The 25,640-nt window shown below is 41.6% G+C and overlaps 1 protein-coding gene across 4 annotated transcripts in view; it reads left to right on the top strand.

The window, feature by feature from the left end:
- The first annotated feature begins 213 nt into the window (after positions 1 to 213).
- The window catches only part of TESPA1 (thymocyte expressed, positive selection associated 1), a 35,419-nt gene continuing 9,992 nt past the window's right edge, over positions 214 to 25,640 (top strand). For 2 of the 4 annotated variants that reach the window (XM_027542122.1, XM_027542123.1), the window contains exons 1-8: positions 214 to 370; positions 10,612 to 10,819; positions 12,006 to 12,048; positions 17,397 to 17,446; positions 18,319 to 18,372; positions 19,124 to 19,160; positions 19,437 to 19,535; positions 24,369 to 24,577. In XM_027542122.1, coding sequence (XP_027397923.1) covers positions 10,657 to 10,819; positions 12,006 to 12,048; positions 17,397 to 17,446; positions 18,319 to 18,372; positions 19,124 to 19,160; positions 19,437 to 19,535; positions 24,369 to 24,577 — 655 coding nt within the window. In that variant the 5' untranslated portion in view covers positions 214 to 370; positions 10,612 to 10,656. Of the gene's footprint in view, positions 371 to 10,611; positions 10,820 to 12,005; positions 12,049 to 17,396; positions 17,447 to 18,318; positions 18,373 to 19,123; positions 19,161 to 19,421; positions 19,536 to 24,368; positions 24,578 to 25,640 lie in introns of all 4 variants that reach the window. The other 2 variants (XM_027542120.1, XM_027542121.1) reach the window with 1 other exon arrangement.

The following is a 25,640-nucleotide window of genomic DNA, read 5'->3' as shown; positions in this document are numbered from 1 at the left end:
TAGGAAAAGGTCTCCTATTGTCTCGGAAAGAGCATTGCAGATCTTGACGGGAAGGGCTCCTTAGTGGTGAGCTGCGGGGACCTCAGATATTTTGTTCTACAGTCAGTCTGCCGAGCTAAACAGAGGATGTGGCTGGGGTAGGAGGCGGGGACTGTGCATGTGTGTGTGTGTGTATGTGTGTTTGAGCATTTTCTCATTTCCGCTTCCCCTTTCAAGCCGGCAAAAGCAGTTTCATGAAGACAGTGAGAAAGGTGCGATATGCAATATGATACCTTCTCCTTGTCCTCGCCTCCATCCCAAAACAGGGGAAGGGCAGTGCCCAGCACTGACAACTGCATTGCCTCAAACTCAGCTCTCTACCAGTGGACAGGTGAGTACAACTTCCACCTCAGTTTTAAGACTGTGCTGATTTTGAATGATGCCAGGAGATGGGGAACTTCCCTGGTGGCTCAGCAGTAAAGAATCCATCTGCAATAAAGGAGACCCAGGTTCAATCCCTGAATCAGGAAGATCCCCTGGAGTAAGGGGAAATGACAACCCACTCCAGTATTTTTACCTGGAAAATTCCATGGACAGAGAAGCCTGGAGGGCTACTGTCCATGGGGTCGCAAAAGAGTCGGACATAACTTAGCGACTAAACAACAACCGAAGACAGGGCGAAACATGTCAGAGAAAATCAGGCTGCAGAGAAGAGGGAAACATCAGGAGAAAAGCTCCCACATCCCTGACTTCAACCTTAAGAAATGCATCACTGTGCCTCTTGGAACATGGTCTCTTTGCTTTTTTTTTTCCTTCCTGTTATCAGAGAGGTACTCTTGGCAGGGACATAAAACATGGGTTCCTTTGATGACCTGGTTAGTATTTAGGAATTCTTTCTCGCCTGAGAAGTTCCTCTCTGTGCCCTGCTGTCCTTACTTTTGCTTCATTTCAGTCTGGTTCTAGCTTTGAAAAGTTCTCAAGGAGAAAAGTTTCTTGCCTTCATCTGCTCTAGTATTCATAACTCTGACTCTCGAGAGTACCTAGCCTAAGTCAACTTTGCTTTTTGTGGATATGGCCTCTTTCTTCAAAAGCTGCAGAAGGTTGGTGAGGAGATAAACTATAGCCATATATGCTTGGGTGAGAGAAGAGGGAGAATTTATACAGCTGGACAACACTGGACCAAATTTACTGGAAAACCCAAGATCAACAACCACCTCTCAGGTTGGTGTTCAAGCCGTACATCTCAGAGACGGATTGATGAATATATTGACCCCTTAATGATCTATGTAATCCTGAGTGAGGAGGAGGTCTGCTCCTCCAACACACCTGGTCTCAGCAGTAATCAGGCTGAGCATGTCACCACCTGCATGAGTTTGGGGGAAGGTAGAGGAGTGTGCTGGGGTTTTCCCATGCCCTTCTTGCTACTGAACCCACCAGTGGGTGGAGGAGCAGAGGTGAGTCCCCAGTGCAGAACAAGGACAAGATGAAAGAGCCCCCCAGAAGGGATTTGATGAGACCAGGAGGGTTTGTAGGAGAGCCTCAGTGACTCCATCTACCACAAATGGCCCTGAATAGAGAGAAAAGAGAACTTTCTAGACTTCTAGACAGCATACAGTGGTACCCAGGATAGGAGACTGGCAGTTGCAGGATTTCAACTTTTTTGTCTAAGCTTGTTATTAGGCTTGAGTGATTAGACCTAAAGATCTGGTATAAATTTCCTATAACTTGAAGCATTATTATGAGGAGGGTAAGTCAGGTTTATTATCTGTCTCTACTGAGAATATCATCAGAGATAACTTGCTGAAGCTATGACAAGAGAGATAGAAAGGGGTTTTACAAATGGTTTTTTACTCACAGACACCCCAAGGAGTTTAGAAATTCTTTCCAACTGTACTAATAACTTTTTCTCATAACTCCTTTGCTCCACTGAAACTTAGATGGAGTTCAGTGATTAAACATACTGTAGTGGCCATGGAGACCCAACATAGTCATTTTGATTCATATTCTATTAGAAAAAGTAGAGGGGAAAAAAAAGGAGAGGAAATTTATTCTCAGCTCAGATCATGATTCACATAATAAGAGAAATAGATCCGACATCTATCTCCACTTAATAACTGCCAAATGTTTACTGCCTAAAGGACAAGACCAAGGCTGGTATTCCAGTACCCATGGTACTACTACGTGTCTGGCCCATACCTGGGCCTACTGCAAAAAGCTTGAACACAGATTTTGAGAAGATGAAGAGAGGGTATAGATATTGTGAAAGAAAAAGAAGAGTAAATGTGAGTACCTGAAGGACAGAGTTTCATTACCAAGGAAATAATACTGAAGTATTAAAGATTGTAATTCACAGAACTAACTCGATGATCAAGACATCTGCTCATTCTCACTCCTGTTTCTAGACTGAACTGCCTGTAAACCAGTCCAAATGAACTGGTGCCTCTTATTCTTGATGCCTGATGATAACCCATCCAGAGGAAAGAAATTAGTGTCTCCCAACATGGACAGCACAAGATTCCTTTTTTCCAAATGTACAACTTTAGTAAAGAAGAAAGAAAAAGAGTCTGTAGATGGTCTTCTTTCAGGATGCATTCAACTAAGCTTATTTGTGGGTAAGGGGGGAAGGAGGGAATGAAAAGAGAAGGGGAAAAGAGTTATAAAAGTGAATAGGCATTTTTCTTGGCTTTATTTATCAAATAGCATCCCTCTTTTCTCCTTGAATAGATTGAACTGCTCCCTTAGACCACAAGAATTCTCGAATGCAAAAATGCAGCACTCAGGGTAAATTTTGTTCTGATGGTCTTCCAAACAGCAGTGACACGGGAAAGGGTTACAGATTGGGAAGGCATTGCCTGTCTGTGAAGGAACATGAGAGCTTGTGGCGGGTATGGAGAGCCTGGAGGTATGGAGAATGACGGGCTGTCAGCCTGGCTTGAGGTGGAGTTTGTCCTATTCGAAAACCGAGAAATTGGCCGTCCTGGGATTTCCCACACCACCTTACAACAGTGGTGATGTCTGTCTTGGCAGTGACCGAGGATAAGATGTACCCATTGCGGAAGGTCTTACAGGCCTCATCATGGAAACTCCGTTTCCTTTTTCTCTCCTCCCACGCTTGTTTTCACTCTCAGTCCAATTCACAGGTACTGCTCGGGGTGTAGGCATAATTCAGAGAGAAGAGAAGAGAGGCCTGTCTGATACGTGTCCTAGGAGGAGGCCCAGAGTGCTGAAGAGAAAACCAGGGCTGGGTCTTAGAAACCAAGAGTGGAGGAGGAGGGCTGTGCAATATAGAGGAAGAAAGCACACACCTGGGGCTCAGAACTTGTGTGTGTTCCATTGATAACAGTCGGTATTCTGTGTGACTTCAGATAAGTCTCTCTCTGTCAGTTTCCTTAACTGCAAAATGAGGGATCGGGATTATATGATCTCTCTGATCCCTCTGAGTATTAAATAAGAACAAAGAACCTATTTACTGCTTATTTTTCATCTCGTCTTAACAGCATCGTCTTACTTTCATCCTCTGGATTTGGCACACACTTCTGTACCCTGTCCCCTGGAGGAGGAAATGGCGACCCACTACAGTATTCTTGCCTGAAAACCCCATGGACAGAGGAGCCTGGCGGGCTACAGTCCATGGGGTTGCGAAGAGTCAGATATGATTGAGCACAAACATATCTCTACTCTACTAACCACTTCTTATTCCTTCTTTCCTTATTCCTGAAAATGTTCCAACTTTAGTGAATGATTTAGACTGAGGGAAAATTAACAATAATAATAACTATGTTTATTAAGCACCTCCTTTATACATCAGGGACTTAATATGCATTATCTGATTTTTAAATCCCAATAACCCAAGTCTGGTACTCTGTCTGTTTTATATATGAAAAAATTTAGGTTTAGAGGGGACAAGGAATTTCACCAAGGACACATACACAGTAAGTAGGCAGAACTGTGATTTCAAACAAGGTTTATTCTGATTCCACAGTGCACATTCTTTCTACAGTTTTCCTTCTCAAGAATTGACCATTCTTCCTAAACCCCTTCAAAACATCCCCATAGTAAGATATCTGTAACTGGAGCTGATATTTGGCAGGTTCAGATTGGTAGGCTATAATGGTTGTTAAAATATTAAAATATGTTCACATCAAATTATGATAAATATTCATTGTTTCAAGCCCTTTGAACGCCCATCACTAACTCAGCTATCCCAGTGCTTCCAACAAGACCCCCCAGATGGCACCAAAAATTCAGTGCCATGCTAGCCATAACGCTTGTGGGACCCAGGCCAAGGACTCTGACTGGTGTCACCTCTGATTTTCCTGTGCTGCTAAATGTTCTGAATGCTACCACCATCTAAAAGTAATGTGAGATTCCAGGCAAACTCTCTTCTAAAGTAGAACGTAGGGTCTTGATTGCTATTAACCAAACAAAGTCACTCTTCTTTTGCTAAGATGATAGCAAAGTTGAGCCAAAATTACTTTTGGTTTGTCTGCCTCCTCTGTACTAGATTATAAGATGGAGAGTTTATGTAGCATGATGTGGAATAGAAAATTTACTAACATTGTTTCTCCTTCTTTTTATCCTAAATTGCGTTTACTGCGGACATCTACATGGTGATCTTAGGTTATTCTCATATGCTACTACCAGTGGAAAGATGATACAACTAGAGTCAGATCAATGTGAATTTAAATCTCAGTACCACAAGATCTTAAATATATGACCTTGGATCACTCACATATCACTCTGAGCTTCAGATAACAGTAGTTAGCTCCAAGGAGATTGTGGGGATTAAGTGAAGTAGTTTGTGGAGAAGTTTTATGGGTAAATATAAGGAACTCTATACATCTCAGTTATTATGAATACCTATTACTTTGACTTGCCCATGTTAATATTAAGTGAACCTCAGACTACATTCCTTAGAAAAGAGATACTGGAAGTAAGTGATGATCTCAGTGTAGTAAAAATCACATACCCATAAAGATTTTCTCTGCTACAAAAGTTACTGCTTCTGCTGATGATTTTGGTGGGAGATATTCCTTTCAAAGTTCTTAAACAACTCCCTAGTCTTAAACCACGAATGGTGACTCTTCTTGTCTAACTCCAATCCTATCTGCTGAAATTTTTTCTTTTAACTATAACATCCTCAGAACAAAGAGAATTTACTTCTTCTCTGTTTGGTTGTAGTCAGTTTCCAGAACACTCAACAGATGATGGAGAAATATTTGGGGAGTAAATCTCTAGAGAAATGTAGGGAAGGCAAAGACAAAGGACTGAAAATAGTAGCAGAAGGGGAAAGAAGATTTTGGAGTGATTTAAGCAAGTAGCAATAAAGCCAGTGTGGTGTTTTTGTTGTTTTTTTGGGGGGTGTGGGGGGAAATAGTTAATGGAAATGTCAGAGAAAATTTATCAGACATCCATCCTTACAGAAGATAGATTAAATATAACATTATAATATAAACCAGCATTAAGAAAGATGGTACTCAAATTCCAAAGGAACTTTTGAACCAGAAGTAAAAATTTACAATGGAAAATTCTGGAAGACAGTTTTTTTTCCGTGTTTTTGTTTTTAGGATAGGAGGATTTGATAGTTTCAGCTTATAAATTCATTAAGATTTGTGTGGCCCTGCGTTCTAGCAACAAAGCCTTGGTGTGACTATGCCCCAAGCCTTCTTCCTCTTCATTACAAGGTATATAAAACATATACTGATACATTAGAATTTGAGACCATGTGGACCTGTCCTAGGACATAGACTAGATGAGGGTAATTTTTCAGCTCCAGTGCGATTCTTGCTTCTCTGCAGGTACAGTGTCTACTGAGCCCCTTCTGTTGTGAGGTACTGTGCAATGTCCTGAGTAAGATTTAGGGGAGAGGTTCAAGCATTGGTGGATAATGACAAGAAACGTAGGCACATACATCTTGCTGAACGTGACATAGGTACATGTGCTGGGTGCTAGAGGTGGGCAAGAGAACAGAGATGACTTGAGGAGGTCTTCAAAGGATAGATAGCATATGGTTGTGTAGAGAGGAAGGTGGATGAGCCTGTATAAACTAAGGCAAAGGATCAGAGAAGTTCAAGAAGCGCCAGGCGTCCATGAGCTCTCCTGACTGAGTCACACTCCTTTGGTCTCCTTCTTTCAGCCTTCCTCATCCAGGCTTACCACTTTCCTAGGTCACTAGGAAGTTTTAAGTCTGGAACCTCATGAAAGTGAAAGTGTTATACACTCAATCATATCTGTCTCTTTGTTACCTCATGGACCGTAGCCCACCAGGCTCCTCTGTCCATGGAATTCTCCAGGCAAGAATACTGGAATGGGTAATCATTCCCTTCTCCAGGGGATTTTCCAAACCCAGGGATCAAACCCGAGTCTCCTGCATTGGAGGCAGATTCTTTACTGTTTGAGTCATCAGGGAAGCCTTCATAAATTAGTATTAATTGAAAGTAAATTTGTTAAGTAGGAAGTAACTCCCGAGGCCACTGGACCATTTTCTAATTCTTACAGGAAAAACTACACAAATGCTTCTTTTGTACAGTATTGTTCCTACAAATATTTCAAATTCAACTAGAATAAATTCATAAATGTTACTATTAGAGGCAAACTCTACAATATTCATTGCCACTAATTCACTTTCTAGAGGACAAAGTCAATGCCCAAGTAGAAACCTGATTGACTTACCAGAAGTCAGTTAATTGGACAGCAAGTTTGGAAGAATGCCCAAGTCTCTAAACTCCCAGTAAGTGCTTTTTTCACTGCACCAAACTCCACTGTACACACAGGTGTGTGTTTTTGTATGACTTGTTTAGAGGAAATACCTCCATACCTTCTATTACAAGCCACCCCCGCCCCATACCTTCCAAGGTGCCATCCTGACAGCTGTGTGCATACATCCCTCAGTTCTAACACTCTCACTGTTGATGTGCTTGCCTGATAATCATTTGCCACTTCCTCCAGATTTCCACAAACACTCAGTTTCTTATCTTCCAGCAACATCACTTCCTTCTGCTACCACTAACCAGACAATTCTATTTCTTTCTGCCTCGGAATATTGCTGTACTTATGGTGTTCCCACACAATGCCCCATGAACCCATCTCTATAATCCAAGTGTGGCTGAGATTGGAGAAAACCAGTTAGATTCTGTTTAGGCAACAGGGACATAGCAGTGAATAACCCAGAGAAAAATCTCTGCCCTGGTGGAGCTTCTATTTTAATCAGAAGAGTAAATAATGAATTAGATTAACAAGTAAAATATAATGTTAGTGATAAGAACAATGAAGAAGGGAAGGAACTACGAGGAAGTGACTGTTTACTGGACACTGTGGAAGCCAGGCCTGGCTTCACAGAGAAATTGCTTGATAGCTGGGCTTCGCAGGTTGAGTGCGTCAAAGGCTGAGGTAGGGGGAAGACAGGGGAAAACAATGTGTGAAAAGCCTGGAGTTGAAAAAGAGATAAGCATTTTCAGGGGGCAGAGGGAAAATGAGTCTATATGAGTGTGATGTATTTTCCAAGAAGTAGGAGGAATACAGGATAGATTCACATCATGGAGGATGTTAAAACCCAAGTAGAGGCCTCCATAACTCATCTCAGGTAGTGAGATTCTGACACTGAGAAAATGAGCCCAGAGAAAGGGGATGAATTTGCCAAGGTTATACTTTTAGCAAGTGGCTGAATATGGGAATCCACGTCCCTTCCTTCCTTCACTTCTTCTTCCCTCCCTTCCCGACTTCCTTCTCTCACTTCTTTCCCTCTTTCTTTCCTTCCTCTCTGCCTGCCTTTATGACTTCCTTTTAAATTCCCCTCATCCCCAAATAAGTTCTGGTGAGCTGAAGATTTCCTGTGATTTAGGTGGGGTTCATTTGCTCTGGAAATTAAAGACAACAGGCCAGTCAGAAATTAAAGACAACAGGCAAGTCAACCTTTGGTATTTTCTTCCCCAGTCTGACTGATGCCAACCTATTAAATGCTTTGGATGGTGGTGCAGGACCAGGTAAATGCAGGCTAAGATGGCTTTTTAGACTCTTTCCCTAAATTCTTTACAGTGGCAGTTTCATCCTTGTATTATCACCTCACAGCAGCTTTAGCCAAAGGACAACAAATTCTCTCTGCTATCGCTCTTTGCGGCTTCACTCTGCATCACAGGTTTCAGTCAATCATTTAATTTCCCCTCAAAGGCACTGGCTGTGGACAAAGAGCCCAGTGTCAAGGGTTAATAAAGTTGCATAGTGCCAACTACTATCTCTCCTTGGGGGAAAATATGCCTTAGGCTGAACCTAAAGTAAAAGAATTTAGATCAGACAGCAGTAATTACGTATCCTTTTCCTCTGAATATATTTTGTCTGTAACAAACAGAAGCATCCAAAACAATTTTATTGTCTTAGGAAGGCTTTTCTATTTAGGATGTTCTTTTCAAAAATAGCTATTTTAGTGCCTAAATTAATGCTTCACTGATGGTTTTGTTTTTAACAGTTTGAAAAGCAGGAGTCTCTGGAAACTGGCTCTCTTCTTATTTTCCCCCCTTTTATTTTTCCTAACTCTAACAGATAAAGGTGTAGGTATAAGGATGGAGTGTTTATGGCAGCTGGAGGGATGAGGGGTGGTCCCACCTCCACCTGTTCACTGTGGAAGTTGTGAGTGCAGCTGGTGGAGAAGAGGCAGGACAGAGTATAAACAAATTACAGTATATTAGCCTCAAATCTTTTAAGCTGTATTTGCACAGTTGAATGATTCATTCCCTCTGATTTCCTCTTCAAATAAGTGGCTCGTGCCATCGGAATGCATCACTTGGAAAAACACACAAGTGTTGATCAGGCAGTGTTAAATGAAATATTAGCACACTGATGAACTGGGGAATTAACTCAGAGCCGGGGGAAAACCCAAGATGACAAATTAGAAGGTGATGATTCTAAAGGTGGTAACTGCTAATTGATCCAGAAATTCCAGAAAAGAAACATCTACATCTGCTTCATCAACTGCACTAAAGCATTTGACTGTGTGGATCACAAAAAACTGGAAAATTCTTAGAGATGGGAGTACCAGAACGCCTTACCTGCCTCCTGAGAAACCTGTATGCAGGTCAAGAAGCAACCATTAGAACCAGACATGAAATGACTGGTTCAAAATTGGGAAAGGAGTATGACAAGGCTGTATATTGTCACCCTTGTCACCCCGCTTATTTAACTTATATGCAGAGTACATCATGCAAGATGCTGGGCTGGATTAATCACAAGTGGGAATCAAGACTGCCAGCAGAAATATCAATAACCTCAGATATGCAGATGATACCACTATAATGGCAGAAAGTGAAGAAAAACTAAAGAGCCGCTTGATGATGGTGAAAGAGGAGAGTGAAAAAGCTGGCTTGAAATTTAACCTTAAAAAAACTAAGATCATGGCATCTGGTCCCATCACTTCACAGCAAATTGAAGGGGGGAAAGTGGAAGCACTGATGGATTTTATTTCCTTGGGCTCCAAAAGCACTGCAGAAGGTGACTGCAGCCATGAAATTAAAAGATGCTTGCTCGTTGGAAGGAAAGCTATGACAAACCTAGATAGTATATTAAAAAGCAGAGACACCACTTTTATGCTAACAAAGGTCCGTATAGTCAAAGCTATGGTTTTTCTAGTAGTCGTGTATGGGTGTGAGAGTTGGACCACGAAGAAGGCTGTGCAGCAATGAATTGATGCTTTTGAACCATGGTGCTGGAGAAGAGCTTTGAGAGTCCCTTGGACTTCAAAGAGATCAAACTGGTCAACATTAAATGAAATCAACCTTGAATATTCATTGAAAGAACTGATGCTGAAATTGAAGCTCCAATACTTTGGCCACTTGATGTGAAGAGCCAACTCAATAGAAAAGACCCTGATGCTGGGAAAGGTTGAAGGAAAAAGGAGAAGAGGGTGACAGCAGATGAGATTATTGAGCTGAATCACCAACTCAATGGACATGAAGTTGAGCAAACTCCGGGAGACAGTGAAGGACAGGGAAGCCTGGTGTGCTACAGTCCATGGGGTCACAAAGAGTTGGATGTGACTTAGTGACTGAGCAACAACAATAACAACAGTGTCTCCGTGTTGTTTTTATTATGGGATTCTCCCACCCCCATTTCCCCCAGAGAATTCCTATTTTAAACAGGAAACAAGACAAGCCCAGAATGACTGTAGTTAGAGTGACATCCTGGTTGTGAGACCTTTAGAAAATTGGTTTAACCTTTGAGATCTAATTTTTCCCCTTTCATATATCTTTATGAAGATCAAATAAAGTGAAATTTACACATTGCAAATTTAAAGATATTTTCATTTCAATGGAATATTCTGGGAGACAAAATTCTTAAGAATTAAAGAAAATGTTTTCTAATACGGCAGCTAACCTATCATGAGAGGCAGCCCTTTCTCATTGTCCCTTAAATCATACGATGTTTCAAGTTTTCAGATTTGAAGAAATCTGAAATTGCCCCGGTGTTTAGGTTGTTCAGAGCATTCCTTTTTTTTTCTTTGAAGAACCAGACATCTCCTCCCAGCTCCTGAATAGGCAGAGGGTTATGCTCCTTTGTGCAGAGCTGGGAAAATGTGGAGGCAACCCTGGGGGTGGTGGATTCTGAACACAGGATGATGGTGTATCACTGTGTTCCAACTCTCAGGATAGCATCTCTGTGGCCAGAGGCCCTGAAGTCTGAATCGGCGCCATGGAGGGCTCTGTGCTGAGCCCCACATCCTGGGAGAGACGCAGGGCCTGGCTCCGTCAGAGCCGGCACTGGCAGACCCAGGTCCTGGAGGAGGAGGCTGCAGCGGCCCTGCAGAATGTCCCAGATGCCGAGCCCTCTGGCATGGATGACGTTTTCCAGGAAGGTAAGGAGGCCAAACAGAGAGGCATATTGTCTTGAGATAGGGAATATGTGGCAGATGCCCAGGTCTGCCGTGAGGGCAGAGGGTCCCCGGTTTCTTCCCTGATAGCTTGGTTGGTAAAGAATCCGCCTGCAATGCAGGAGATCCCGGTTCGAATCCTGGGTTGGGAAGATCCCCTGGAGAAGGGAGAGGCTACCCACTCCAGTATTCTTGGGCTTCCCTTGCGGCCCAGCTGGTAAAGAATCTGCCTGAAGTGAGGGAGGCCTGGGTTTGATCCTCGGGTTAGGAAGATCTCTGGAAAAGGGAAAGGCTACCCCCTCCAGTGTTCTGGCCTGGAGAATTCCGCGAATTGTATAGTCCATGGAGTTGCAAAGAGTCGGACACAACTGAGCGGCTTTCACTCTCACTCCATGTGGCTCATTTTGACTGGGTTAAATGGGCTAAAGGGAAGACCATAAAGACAGTGACGTAAGGTATGAATTGTGTACAAAAGAAAGGGCATAAGATTGAGAAAGAGGAAGAGGTGCACTTTTGCGTCGTCTTGAGTATTTGTGAGGACCCCAGGCCAGGTATCTCTGTGAATGTTTAGAGTGTTTCTATGTTGAATGTGTGACAAAGCTACACTCAATCTTGGTGCCTGGACTCTGGCTGCTGCTCAGTTGCTGATGTGACCTTTGGCAAGTCACTCACCCCTCTAGAACATACTTGTCTAATTGAAGTATTAGTACCTGAAATAGTAATATTACCTTTTCCACATGCCTCTCAGAACTTCTTGGAGGTTCAAATGATGCTACAGACATGATTGAAAAATAAAAAATAAATCTTATGTAAATATGCCTACCCTGGCTTATTTGATAGGAAACAAAAAGGACAAAAGCAAAATTGTGCTGGTTTTTCTTGTTTTTTCTTTCTTTTTTCTTTAAACAGAATAATCTACCCCTGCTCCCAAACCTTGGAGTATTTCCCAAGTTTCTGGGAGAAAGGGGGCCCAGAGGCCAAGAGAAAAGAGATGTCCACTGTTTTTTTACATGGGTATATCACTCTTGTATCTTAAGGGAAAGTTTTATGGGAATAAGAAGGGTTCATGAGGTGGCTTGAATAAGGATAAATTTGTGGAACAGGGTGAGTTCCAGGGAGGAAGTCTGATATCCTTCAGTCCCCACAGTGATCCGATATCTGACTTTTCTAGGAAATCCAATCAACAAGATTGAAGACTGGCTGCAAGATTGTGGGTAAGTACCAACAAAGTGGTGTGTTGAGCATGGTTGGTGGTTGGGTGTCCTGACTGGAGGACTCAAAGACAGGGACATGAGTTTTAATTGGGCCTAATAATTAGAAGTGAGGTTGAAATGAGTGAGAGGGGTCTGTAAAGAATTGAGTGAGTGTGGGGGTTAGGGCTGTGAGTCAAGTGCCTCTCTGGGCTGAGACTAAGTTAGGGTGAAGGTCTGGAAACACAGACTGGATCTGGTCTAAAACCAAGAAGGATGGAAATTGGCAGCCATAGTGAATGACGGCTAAATTCCAGACCCCTGCTCCATTACTTTTCCCTTTGGATCAGAGTCTTACACTGTGTGACAGAAGAGGAGTTAAAAACCTAACTGTTCTTATGATCAAAGTAATTCATCATTATGAATCATTATATTGTTTACTTCTACAACAGAACACAGGAAGGGCTAAGCATTTACCCTAGTTATTCAAAGCATTGACTAAGTGGAATAGGTACTTCAAGGCAGATTGTAGTATTTCTTTCCTGAGAAACTCTTAAAATTTGAGGCCTCACACCCCCAACAGGCTGTCCCATTTTAGGCTCAGTCTACTCAGACACGGAGGGAAAGCTTCTGTGACCTGTTTAAGTGTGATCACTTGTGTGATAATGAATTCTCAGAACTTAAAATCTACTGCCTGCTCTTTATTTCCTCTCCAGAAATGTCTCTAGCTTGATATAGCCTTTCATCTAAACTCATTTATTAACATAAAAATAAGCCCATCCTGGTTGATTTGGTAGGAAATAAATATCACTGCATAATCCAAGGTTGTTTATTTTAACTCTACCCTGGCAGGTAAGGCCAGGAAGGATTTATTTTGTTTTGTTTGTTGCTGTTGTTTATTAAACATATTGTCTTTATTCATTGTCATAATCTGGTTCAAAATTTTTTTACTTCAAAAGTCAATTAAGGGTAATCAAAATACAGGGAATTGAAGGGATGATGTTAATGGGAATGCTTGCAGGTTTGGGTGTGTAAGAACTGTCCCAGGATTTAAAATGCTTCCCACAGTTCAATACTCCTTTGTACTCTTTGTTTATGAATTCAGTATATAGGAAGAGCAGTAACTTGGCCCTTCTATGTCAGAATGAAATGATGCTAAGGGACCTTTCAATGCAAATATGGAGAGGAGCAAACTCTGGATCTAGTCTCTAGTCATTGATTTTATGTCCTAAGCAATAACTCATGAAAGGCCTGGGACTTGGATGAGGGCTGTGAAATGTCAGACCACCATTCTCAGTGAGAAGACATCAACAGATCCAGGCTTTTGTCCATATTTCTGTTGTGTATCCCACATACACAAAGAAAAGCAAGGGTCAGCCTGAGCTGGTCCTCTTATATAGACTATAGAAATGCCTACTAGAGCACAACTAGAAAATAGAAACAAAGGATGCGCACCCAACAAATCTTGTGTTACCAAATTTTGTTTTGGACAAATAAGGAATTTTATCAGTGGGATTTTAATGTAAATTTTATTGAAGTATAGTATACACATCAGTAGAATTTTTCTTTTTAATATGAATTGTACAACTCAATGAATATAAGCTCCAGCTATGGTAGATGAATACATTCTAGTGACCAGTGCTGTACAACGTGGTACCTGTAGTTAACAATATGGTATTGGGCACTTCAAAATTTGTGTAGAGGGTAGATCCCATGTTAAGTGTTCTTATTTCAAAAAAAAGTCAAAGGGAAATGAAGATACCCTGGGAATTGTTGGATATGTCTGTTTCTTCGATTGGTGATGGGTGGTATCACAAGTGTTTACATATGTCCAAGCTTATCAAGTTACACATGTTAAATATGTACTGTTTCTTGTATATCAATTGTACCTCAAAAAAAACTTGTTAAAATAAGAGCAATATAAATCATTGAAGTATAAAATATTTACTGAAAAATAAGTGAGGATTTAAGTATATGGTTCAGTGAATTTTCTCGAAGGGAATAGAGTGATGAAATCTGAAAAATCTGAAGTGAAACATTGCCCACACTCCAGAAGCCCCTTGTGTCCTGTTCCATTCACTGCCCTACTTCCAAGGGTAACCAGTACCCTGACTTGTAGCATCATAGATAAGTTTTGTACTTTTTAAGCTTTATATAAAGGGAATCATACTATATGCACTTTTTTATGTGTGCTTCTTTTGTTCAGCCTTAAGTTTGCGATGTTCATCCACCCATTTTCACCCAGCAATAGGTCCTTCTTTTTAATTGTGTAGCCCTGTCCATCTATCCATCATGGAAATTATCCACTTTAAAATAACTAGAGATTTGGGAGTCTCCTGATTCTGGGTTATTATATATATTATTTCTTTTGGTGAATATATATAGTCATTTCCATTGATGGCCTACCTAGCAATGCAACAATAGTATGTTTTATTGTAGTCATATTAATAGTGGGCTTTAGTAGTTGCATTACTGTGTACTGACAGCACAAGCATTAAATGGAACAGTAGATCTTGTCATTCTAGTAGTTGACTGCATTCAGATCAGATCAGTCGCTCAGTCGTGTCCGACTCTTTGCAACCCCATGAATCGCAGCACGCCAGGCCTCCCTATCCCTCACCAACTCCCGGAGTTCACTCAGACTCACGTCCATTGAGTCAGTGATTCCATCCAGCCACCTCATCCTCTGTCGTCCCCTTCTCCTCCTGCCCCCAATGCCTCCCAGCATCAGAGTCTTTTCCAATGAGTCAACTCTTCGCATGAGGTGGCCAAAGGACTGGAGTTTCAGCTTTAGCATCATTCCTTCCAAAGAAATCCCAGGGCTGATCTCCTTCAGAATGGACTGGTTGGATCTCCTTGCAGTCCAAGGGACTCTCAAGAGTCTTCTCCAACACCACAGTTCAAAAGCATCAATTCTTCGGCACTCAGCCTTCTTCACAGTCCAACTCTCACATCCATACATGACCACAGGAAAAACCATAGCCTTGACTAGACGAACCTTTGTTGGCAAAGTAATGTCTCTGCTTTTGAACATGCTATCTAGGTTGGTCATAACTTTCCTTCCAAGGAGTAAGCGTCTTTTAATTTCATGGCTGCAGTCACCATCTGCAGTGATTTTGGAGCCCAGAAAAACAAAGTCTGACACTGTTTCCCCATCTATTTCCCATGAAGTGGTGGGACCGGATGCCATGATCTTCGTTTTCTGAATGTTGAGCTTTAAGCCAACTTTTTCACTCTCCACTTTCGCTTTCATCAAGAGGCTTTTGAGTTCCTCTTCACTTTCTGCCATAAGGGTGGTGTCATCTGCATATCTGAGGTTATTGAGATTTCTCCCGGCAATCTCGATTCCAGTTTGTGTTTCTTCCAGCCCAGCGTTTCTCATGATGTACTCTGAATATAAGTTAAACAAACAGGGTGACAATATACAGCCTTGACGAACTCCTTTTCCTATTTGGAACCAGTCTGTTGTTCCATGTCCAGTTCTAACTGTTGCTTCCTGACCTGCATACAAATTTCTCAAGAGGCAGATCAGGTGGTCTGGTATTCCCATCTCTTTCAGAATTTTCCACAGTTTATTGTGATCCACATAGTCAAAGGCTTTGGCATAGTCAATAAAGCAGAAATAGATGTTTTTCAGGAACTCTTTTGCTTTTTCTATGATCCAGCGGATGTTGGCAATTTGATCTCTGGTTCCTCTGCCTTTTCTAAAACCAGCTTGAACATCAGGAATTCACGGTTCACGTATTGCTGAAGCCTGTCTTGGAGAATTTTGAGCATTACTTTACTAGCGTGTGAGATGAGTGCAATTGTGCGGTAGTTTGAGCATTCTTTGGCATTGTCTTTCTTTGGGATTGGAATGAAAACTGACCTTTTCCAGTCCTGTGGCCACTGCTGAGTTTTCCAAATTTGCTGGCATATTGAGTACAGCACTTTCACAGCATCATCTTTCAGGATTTGGAATAGCTCAACTGGAATTCCATCACCTCCACTAGCTTTGTTCATAGTGATGCTTTCTAAGGCCCACTTGACTTCACATCCCAGGATGTCTGGCTCTAGGTCAGTGATCACACCATCACTGAATAAAGAAGACTTATTTAAGAACAGCTCCAATGGCTGCTTTCCAGTCAGTTTCCCCATTAACTCGCTTTAGCAACTCTTTATTCCAGCCTCCATTTGAGATTATATTCAAAGCATCATGTGCAAGTTCCATTTTTTAAACTTTCAGGAAAGCCAACTATAAAACTCACAACACATCAGTGCTCAAAGTGAACTTACTGCTGCTAAGTCGCTTCAGTCGTGTCCGACTCTGTGTGACCCCATAGACAACAGCCCACCAGGCTCCCCGTCCCTGGGATTCTCCAGCCAAGAATACTGGAGTGGGTTGCCATTTCCTTCTCCAATGCATGAAGGTGAAAAGTGAAAGTGAAGTAGCTCAGTCCTGTCCAACTCTGAGCGACCCCATGGACCGCAGCCTACCGGGCTCCTCCATCCATGGGATTTTCCAGGCAAGAGTACTGGAGTAGGGTGCCATCACCTTCTCCACAAAGTGAACTTAGAAAATGATAATATCTAGGCCTCTAAATCCCCTTACTTAATATATTTGAGAACATAGCAGCAGCAAGGAGCCACGACTGGAATCCAGGTACTCTGTTCCCCATTCAAAGGTTTTTCATAGACAACTTCATTCACTTGCTTCAGACAGTGAATCTCTTCCTTGTTTAAGCTGTTTCTCACTACCGTGTATGCTGACTTCCATCTGTTCTTGTGGAGATAGTGAATGTTTGATAAAGCACATATCTCAAAATGTAGAAACATAATCTTTAACCAAAATGCTGTTCCGACTGCTTCCTGAAAGACATGATATTCACCAAGAAAGGAGCTCAGAGGAAAGGAAGGAGAGGTGGGTAAATAAGATGATCTCCTAAAAGATTTTTTCTTAGTCTCAATATTTGCATTTGTAATGGAAAGTTTATGGCACTCAAACCCCTGCTTCTGTACATAGATTTCTCCGGTTTTGTTTCCATATTCTTTCTTTCCTAGCTTCTGAAGAATTATTGCTAAGCTGACTTGGGGCACTGTGGTCAGCATGATGGCTGCTGCTGCTGCTGCTGCTGCTGCTGCTGCTAAGTTGCTTCAGTCACTTCCGACTTTGTGCAACCCCATAGATGGCAGCCCAATTTAAAATATGGGGCCCGCTGACTACCACTATGGATTTGTCAGTCAAATCATCACTCTCCATTTTCTTCAACATAAAAGTGATTTAAATACTACTGACTCTCATTAGAAAATTATACAAACTTGTGGGAGATATGTGAAGAAAAGCCCCTTTGAAAACATAGTGATTTCAACCTGTGTTTCTTTTTGGTTTTTAGATACTCTGAAGAAGGGTTTTTTGAGGAAGCAGGACAGTTGAACTACAATGGTAAGTAGAGGCTCTATTCTTTCTTCTGTTCATCCACCTTAGACAGTGACATCACTGTGTGTGTGTACATGCACATGCATATGAGTGCATAAGATGCTATATTTTCACTGCCTGCAGAACACCTATTAATGGTCATAAGGCAATCCAGGAGGCCCAGAAGATAGTGTTGGCTGAGAGCCCACAGGCTGACTAGTCCTCAAAGGTTATCTTCTGTTAGTGGTTGCTCAGCTAATAATCAGAGAAGGCAATGGCAATCCACTCCAGTACTCTTGCCTGGAAAATCCCATGGACGGAGGAGGCTGGTAGGCTAACGGTCCATGGGGTCGCAAAGAGTCAGACACGACGGACCGACTTCACTTTCACTTTTCACTTTCATGCATTGGAGAAGGAAATGGCAACCCACTCCAGTGTTCTTGCCTGGAGAATCCCAGGGAAAAGGGAGCCTGGTGGGCTGCTGTCTCTGGGGTCTCACAGAGTCGGACATGACTGAAGCAACTTAGCAACAGCAGCAGCAGCTAATAATCACTGCTATGGAAAAAGAGCTTTGTAAAATGTGTGTGTCTGTGTATGTATGTTTATGTATCTGAGTGCATACCTCCATGTGCTAATTCTTTGATAAAGGACTGTGTACTTGACTATGTGATTTGGGGACATATTAATTATAGGTAATTTTACAAAACAAAAAAAAATTTTACATGATTATTTTTAATCAGAATTATGAATGTGATTTCTGTATATGTATGGCTGGGGTTGTTTTGCAAATGTGTGGATGTGTGATGTGATTGTGTGGTTGTAGATGTGTATATAAGTGTGTAAGCATGTGTGTGAGTCCAAGCCTGATTTTCTGCAGCCCTTGCCTCATTATTTGATAGGGTGCCCCAGCCATGGAACCAGCTTTGAAGATGACTTGAGCCTTGGAGCAGAGGGTAAGTGGCACAGCTCTCTCAGGTTGGGATTGAAGAAGCGGCTATCCACTGGATGAATGAAGATAGACTGGAAGGGAAGAACTGCAGAAAGAAGCAGCCCATCCCTGGCATCTTCTCTGCAGGGAAAGAGCAATCCCATATGATCTAATGGAAAACTCAGAAAGCATCACATGCCCAGAACTGTCTGCTCACCATCCTATCAAGACATTTACTGGTTCATCATTGGAGCTTTCCTTTGGCCCCTAGGAAGATAATACATAAAATCACCCTAGAGTTGGCTGCCCAGACATCTTTGAAATGGTTTTCTATATAGAAGACCCAAGCAGCCTGAGTACTGGGTGTAAGAGAGAGATTACATTGGAGGAAGATAAAGGCTAAAATGAAGGATGGAGGTACATCAACCCACCTGTGTCTTCTGGGACCCTTAGAGACCCATGTGGTGAGATAGGAACACTAGCCTGGGGGCCTGAATGACTCTGTCCTCCTCAGGACAGAGAAACTCTTGTCTGGACACCAGGCATGGTTCAGAAGTTCGGAGGCATGGGGCCAGTTTTTCTCTGCCATGTCTGTCCCCCTTCCAGGTCTATGTTTGATAATCTTCATATACTTTCCTAAAGAACAGGGTTCATAGGGTTTATGGGCCTGTAGTAGTAGCAGAAAGGAACAGAAGGGGCCGAGGTTTCAGTTCAGAGGGGCAGCTCAGATGATTTTCCTTTCCCCTTCTAACTTTGTCTTTCTGTTACTTGTCCAGCCACACTGTTGGCCGCCAGCAGCAAACTCTACTCCAGGTAAGTGTTAGTTTCAGCCAGGCTGAGTGATATCTCCTTCAGGAGCTACTGAACTGGGGTGGGTGTCAGAGTCCAAGAGATTAAAAACAAAGAGCTGCAGTTTCACAATAGAGAGTGAAATTTCCAACCAGAAATGAGACCATAGATTCAGTTTTTACAGTAGATGGTTCAAACATACCCAGCAGGGAGTGACTGTGCCCTGCAGGGCATGTCTAGAAGCCAGAGTACAGACTGATTGCTCACAAGATTAGTGTGTCTTAGCATTGATCCCTGCAGGAGCTTCCTGGAGACATCCCGGCCCGGACAGCTACTAGATCTTGGCTGCAGTTTGGCTTCCAGCAGCATGACTGGTGGGACCAACAAGACCAGTTCAAGGTAGGTACCAAGTTTGGCAGGGTTATAAGGTCAGGGAAGATGAGAGGCAGAAGAGACTGGAACTTAGAACCATTGCCAGTTTTTTTCTGGGATATATTATTACTAGCGCTTTTATGCAGTCACATACTTGACAAGGGTGACAGCATGCTTCAAGAATAGCAGGGATGCACAAATATCTACTACTCAGAGCTGGTTGCTGTGTGTAAAATACAGGTGTCTCCTCCCCTGAACTTTGTACCCCAGGAAGTGTAATATTGGTCCAATCACATTTCCAGGACTTATAACAAGTTCTCAGTAAACAATCAGTTGGATATCAATTTCAGCAAACTCTCAGAGATAGTGAAGGACAGGGAAACCTGGCATGCTGCAGTCCGTGGGTTGCAAAGAGTTGGACATGACTTAGTGACTGAACAACAACAAAACAATCAATAAGTGTATCCATTAATTGATTGATCAATTGATGTGATAAAATATTGATTCATTCAAGCAATTTTGTATCTCCAAATTCAGGCCAGGCAATGACTGTATGGAATTTGAAAATCAAGTAGATAAAAAGTTTGCCTGAAGGAGCTCAACAATTCTATAGGGTGAAAAAAAAAATACACACCAATAACTCTAAAACAAGGTGGAAAATGATGAGAACTAGTGTGCTATTATAAAAATTGTTTGGAATTTGGAGTCAAAGTTTGAATCTCAAACCTGGTTCGCAGACTTATTAGCTTATTTACTATTTTTAGTGATTTGTACTCACTGAGCCTTACACCCCAATTCAGTTAACATAGAATCTCTGGGGGTGAGACTCAAATGTCTGCATTTAAAAGAAAACTTTTTTTGAAGTACATTTGATTTACAATGCTTCAAATGTACCGCAAAGTGATTCAAATATATATATATATATATATATATATATATATATATATATTCTTATTCAGATTCTTAGGTTATTACAAGATATTGAGTATAGTGTCCTATGTTGTACAGTAGGTCCTTATTGTTTACCCATTGTACATATAGTAGCATATATGTGTTAATCCCAAACTCCTAACTTATCTCTCATCCCTTGCTATCCCCTTTGGTAACCATAAGCTTGTTTTCTATGTCTGTGAGTCTATTTCTATTTTGTAAATAAGTTCATTTGTATCATTTTTTTGGATTCCACATGTAAGAAATATCATATGATATTTATCTTTCTCTGACTTACTTCACTTAGTATAATAATTTCTAGATCTGTGTTGCTGCAAATGGTTTTATTTCAATCTTTTTTATGGCTGATATATACCACATCATTTTTCCCTTGATTTTCTGGTTTTTAATTTATTCATTCTTAATCAGAGAATAATTGCTTTACAATATTGTGTTGGTTCCTGCCACACATCAGCATGAATCGGCCATTGGTATATGTCCCCGCCCCTTGAACCTCCCTCCCACCTCCTACCTGATCCCACCCCTCTAAGTTGTCACAGGGCGCCAGGTTTGAGCTCCTTTTGATTTAGAGCAAATTCTCATTGGCTGTTTTACTTATGGTAACGCACGTATTTCCATGCTACTCCCTCAGTTCGTTCCACCCTCTCCTTGCCCTGTGTCCACAAATTTGTTCTCTATGTCTACATCTCCATTGCTGCTCTGCCAATAGGTTCCATATATGTGTGTGTGTGTGCATGTGTGTGTGTGTTAATATATTATTTTTCTCTTTCTGACTTACTTCATTCTGTATAATAGGCTTCAGGTTCATCCACTTCATTAGAACTGACTCAAATGCATTCCTTTTATGGCTTAGTAATATTCCACTATATATATATATATATATATATATATATATATATATATGCCACAACTAGCCTATAGTTGTTAGGGTTAGAGTTAGAGTTAGGGTTAGGGTATCTCTATATATACCACAACTTCTTTACCCATTCGTCTGTTGATGGACATCTAGGTTGCTTCCATGTCCTAGCTATTGTAAACAGTGCTGCAATGAGCCTTTGGGTACATGTGTCTTTTTCAACTATGGTTTCCTCAGGATAAATTCCGAGTAGCAGATTGTTGGGTCATATGATAATTTTATTCCTAGCTTTTTAAGGAATCTCCATACTGTTCTCTATAGTGGTTGTGTTCATTTATATTCCCACCAACAGTGCGAGAAAGTTCCCTTTTCTCCATACCCTCTCCAGCATGTATTGTTTGTAGACTTTTTGATGATGGCCATTCTGATCAGTGTGAGGTGTAGTTTTGATTTTTATTTTTCTAATCATTAGCAATGATGAACATCTTTTCGTGCCTATTGGCCATCCATATGTCTTCTTTGGGAAAATATCTATTCAGGTCTTCTGCCCATTTTCTAATTAGGTTCTTTAATTTTTTGATATGAGTTGTATGAGCTGTATATTCATTTTATATTAACTCATTATCAGTCATATCATTTGAAAATATTTTCTCCCATTCAGTAGGTTTTCTTTTCATTTTGTAAATGATTTCCTTTGCTGTGCAAAATGTTTTCAGTTTAATCAGGTCCCATTTGTTCTTTTTTGCTTTTGTTTCCTTTGCCTTATAAGACAGATCAAAAAAAAACTTTGCTGTGATTTATGTTCAAGAGTGTTCTGCCTGTGTTTTCTTCTAGGAGTTTTATGGTTTCTGTTCTTATGGAACTGTCTTTATCCATTTTGAGTTTATTTTTTATATGGGGTAGGAAAATGTTCTAATTTCATTCTTTTACATGCAGCTGTCCAGTTTTCCCAGCAGCATTTGCTGAAGAAACTGTCTTTTTTCCCATTGTATATTCTTTCCCCCTTTATCATAGATTACTAGACTATACTTGCATGGGTGTATTTCTGGGCTCTGTTCTGTTCCATTGATCTGTATGTCTGTTTTTGTGCCAGTAGCATACTGCTTTGATGACTAGCTTTATAAAAGAGCTGTATCTGAAATGAGCACAAGTCACATCTTCCCCCAGAGTGTGCTGGGAACTATCACCTTAGTGGAAAGTGCAGCTAGAGATCAGGGGTGAGGGCGTTGGCTAGAGCCAAAGTTAGGTGTGAGCCAGGGCTTCTGTGCTCAGTGACTGACAGTTCCCTATCCAGGGCAGGATTGTGTCCTAAGTTTTTGGACAGGATTCCTGAGGGTCAGGTCTGAGCTGGTTCCCTTCTCTTTTAGTGTGTGGTCTCCCCCATCCCAGCTTTGGTACCTGTGCCCTGGAGGGGAACAGTGCTAGAGCCAGAAGGGCCAGAGCAGGTACCCAATGCAAGCTAGGGCACACTCTGGAGAAATTCTGGCACATTCAGTTAGAGTTTCAGCCCGTTCTTGATCCGCCTCCTCTGGGAGCAACAGTAATGGCTGCCATCACCCCTTTCAGATGTAGTGCCAGGTCCAAGCCAGCTCCATCCCCCACAGTTACACACTGTCTTCATAAATAGTGGCCTCCACCCTAGTGGAGCACTGCACTAGCAAGTGAGAAGAGCTGGAGTGATGCTCGGTGTAGGTTTCAGGAAGCTGGCCAGAGCCCCAGACACATTGAATCTGCTTCCTCATCCCTGTTTCAGGAGTAAGCAAGTGTGTGCATAATCTTTGCAAGCACAGTTCTTACTGCCCTCCTGTTAGTCCTACTGGTTTTCAAGCTAGCGAATGGGACTCCTCTGCCCAGCATCAGACTCGAGGGCTCTGGTGCCCAATTTGTGGTTTGAACCATCCATTCCCCAGGGAGGATCTCTGAGCCTCTGGGACCTCCCTCCTCCTCTGTGTCCCTTCCTAGGGATACAGATCCTGACCTGATCGTTTCTCTTCTCTTCCTACCCACTTCCATGTAGATCATTCTTTATAGCCTTAGTTGTTGAAGAGTCTTTCTGCCAGTCTCCATCCAGTTTGTTTTCAGCAAGAACTGCTCCTCGTGTGGATATATGTTTTGGTGTGTTCACTGAGGGCAATGAGCTCAGCATCTTCCTTCTCTGCCGCCTTGATCTCCTTCCTCCTCAGGGATCTAGTCTTATGAAGACAATTCAGATAAGGAAACTCGGGATCATGGAGATGAAATTAGCAGTTAGGAGGAACGCACAAGAATAGAGCCAGGGATTCCAATTATCCAGCTTTTACTTAAACAAGATGATTTCAGTTTGGAACACCGGCATCCTTTCTGAAGAGATTAACAGTGATTAGTCAAAGCCTCAAATAATTCACAGCTCCCCTACTCTCACTGATGTTTGGAATGTAGTGTGAGTGAGCTCTTGTGTCACCAGCCTGGTACTGCAACGATTTGCACAGAGATGGATGTTGGAGAAAGTGTTTGATCTACAGATGCAGGGATTCTATCCTGAAATTGTGCTACAAACAGGCCTACCTAACACAGCTGTATTGATAAAATTTTATCCTCAGGGTGAGAATAAAATGAGTTCTATGTTGCTTACACACTTATTGCCTGGTTGTTCCACCAACCACTGGTGCAAGCTGGTAAGCAAGTGACAAAGCACGTGGCAAAAGCCAGCTATATCTTATAGCAAATGGAAACTGACTGGTTAATAACACAACCACAGATCATTTTGCAACTATACTGATTTTGGTTTTTCAGATCCCTCTCATAGCAAATTTTCATTCATCTGTAATCATTTTAATCAGTCATTTGAAGTACTCTAATAGAATCATGTTCAATTTTTAAACCAAGGCCAGATTGTAATTCCCAGGTTTCAGACAGAGAATTTAGATTCAGAGAAGTGAAAGCTTTTCTGGGTTGCAGTGGTAGATAGAGAAATGGCCAGAAAGATATCTCAGTGTCCTGACACTTTTATTAGATAGTCTGGATTACCCTGCTTCTCAAAGCTTTCTGTGTTTACCCAAACCCCCACTTTTCAGCATCTCAGAGATTCTGGACAAGGTGCAAGAAGATGCGGAAGATGTTCTTTTCAGCCTGGGCTTTGGCCAGGAGGACCACAAAGACACTTCTCGAATTCCTGCTCGATTTTTCACCACCCCCTCTCAAGCCAAAGGCATTGATTTCCAGCTCTTCCTGAAGTCCCAGGTGCGGAGGATTGAGATGGAAGACCCTTGCCTCATGCTGGCCAGTGAGTGTTAGCACAGACCCGTGCTCTACTTCTCTCTCAACCTCCAGACAGTCATAACAGGGATCAATGGCTCTAAATCCTACTTTCTCTTGGTTAGCTTCTCTTCACCCTTTGTCTCTTGTGTCTGTTTCTTCCTTGTTGTCTTCAGTGAATGGAGAACTTCGAGTTCTGCTTCTCTCTCTTGAAGAGTTTTCAAGAGACCTGGTATCACAGTGACTTTCTTTTAGATCTTCTCTCTTTTTGCTGACTCAAATTGGACTGGTATCTTTAAATCTTATCACCATTTTCTATTTCTCAGTTGGAATTAGTGAATGTTCCCCATTTCTAGCCATTACGTTAATACAATTTCCATTTAGGACAGAAGTTCTGTTAATTATGTTAAATTGTGCAGGAGTTTATAAAGCATTCATATTCTTTGGCTTTTCTTCCACAGAAGGAAGGGCTCAGAAATATTTAAGTAAGCACACCAGTGATCTAAGCACACCAGTGATCTTTATGTATAATCTTACCACATCTAGGGAAACAATGACTTAAGGTGTCCCAATTCCATACTGAAGAAAGATATGAGAGGGCTTCTCTACTTTGATGAGGGATGAAAGACTCTATTTTATTCTTTGTGTTAGAATATATTTCAAATAATATTCTTTTACAGCCCACCCCCTCCCATCATAATGGTGTTCCTGATAGTGTTGTTTCAGATCTTTTGTATCAGATTCAACTTCAAAATTTGGTAAAACTATACTCCTGAGCTCCACTTGCTGAAATAAGGATTTTCAGTGGAAGTATTTCACAAGCACTTTATATGACTCTTATGCACCCTAAAGGTTGAGGATGTTTTTGTTGAATGTATTTTATGTGCCAGGTACAGATGTTAAATTCTGGAAGAACAGCAGCTAGGCAAGAGGAACATGATCTTGCCTTTAGGACACTTATAGTTTAATGGGTAAATGGTTTATCACATGCTTTTCAAACATGGATGTGCATATGAATTATGAAAGGATATTGTTAAGATGCATGGGATACAGTCTGAGATTCTGTATTTACATAAGTTCCCAAGTAATGC

The sequence above is a fragment of the Bos indicus x Bos taurus genome, chromosome 5 (assembly GCF_003369695.1).
Source record: "Bos indicus x Bos taurus breed Angus x Brahman F1 hybrid chromosome 5, Bos_hybrid_MaternalHap_v2.0, whole genome shotgun sequence".
In the NCBI taxonomy this organism is placed as follows: domain Eukaryota; kingdom Metazoa; phylum Chordata; class Mammalia; order Artiodactyla; family Bovidae; genus Bos; species Bos indicus x Bos taurus.
The sequence above is the reverse complement of the archived record's forward strand: the minus strand, read 5'-3'. Positions and strand labels throughout refer to the sequence as shown.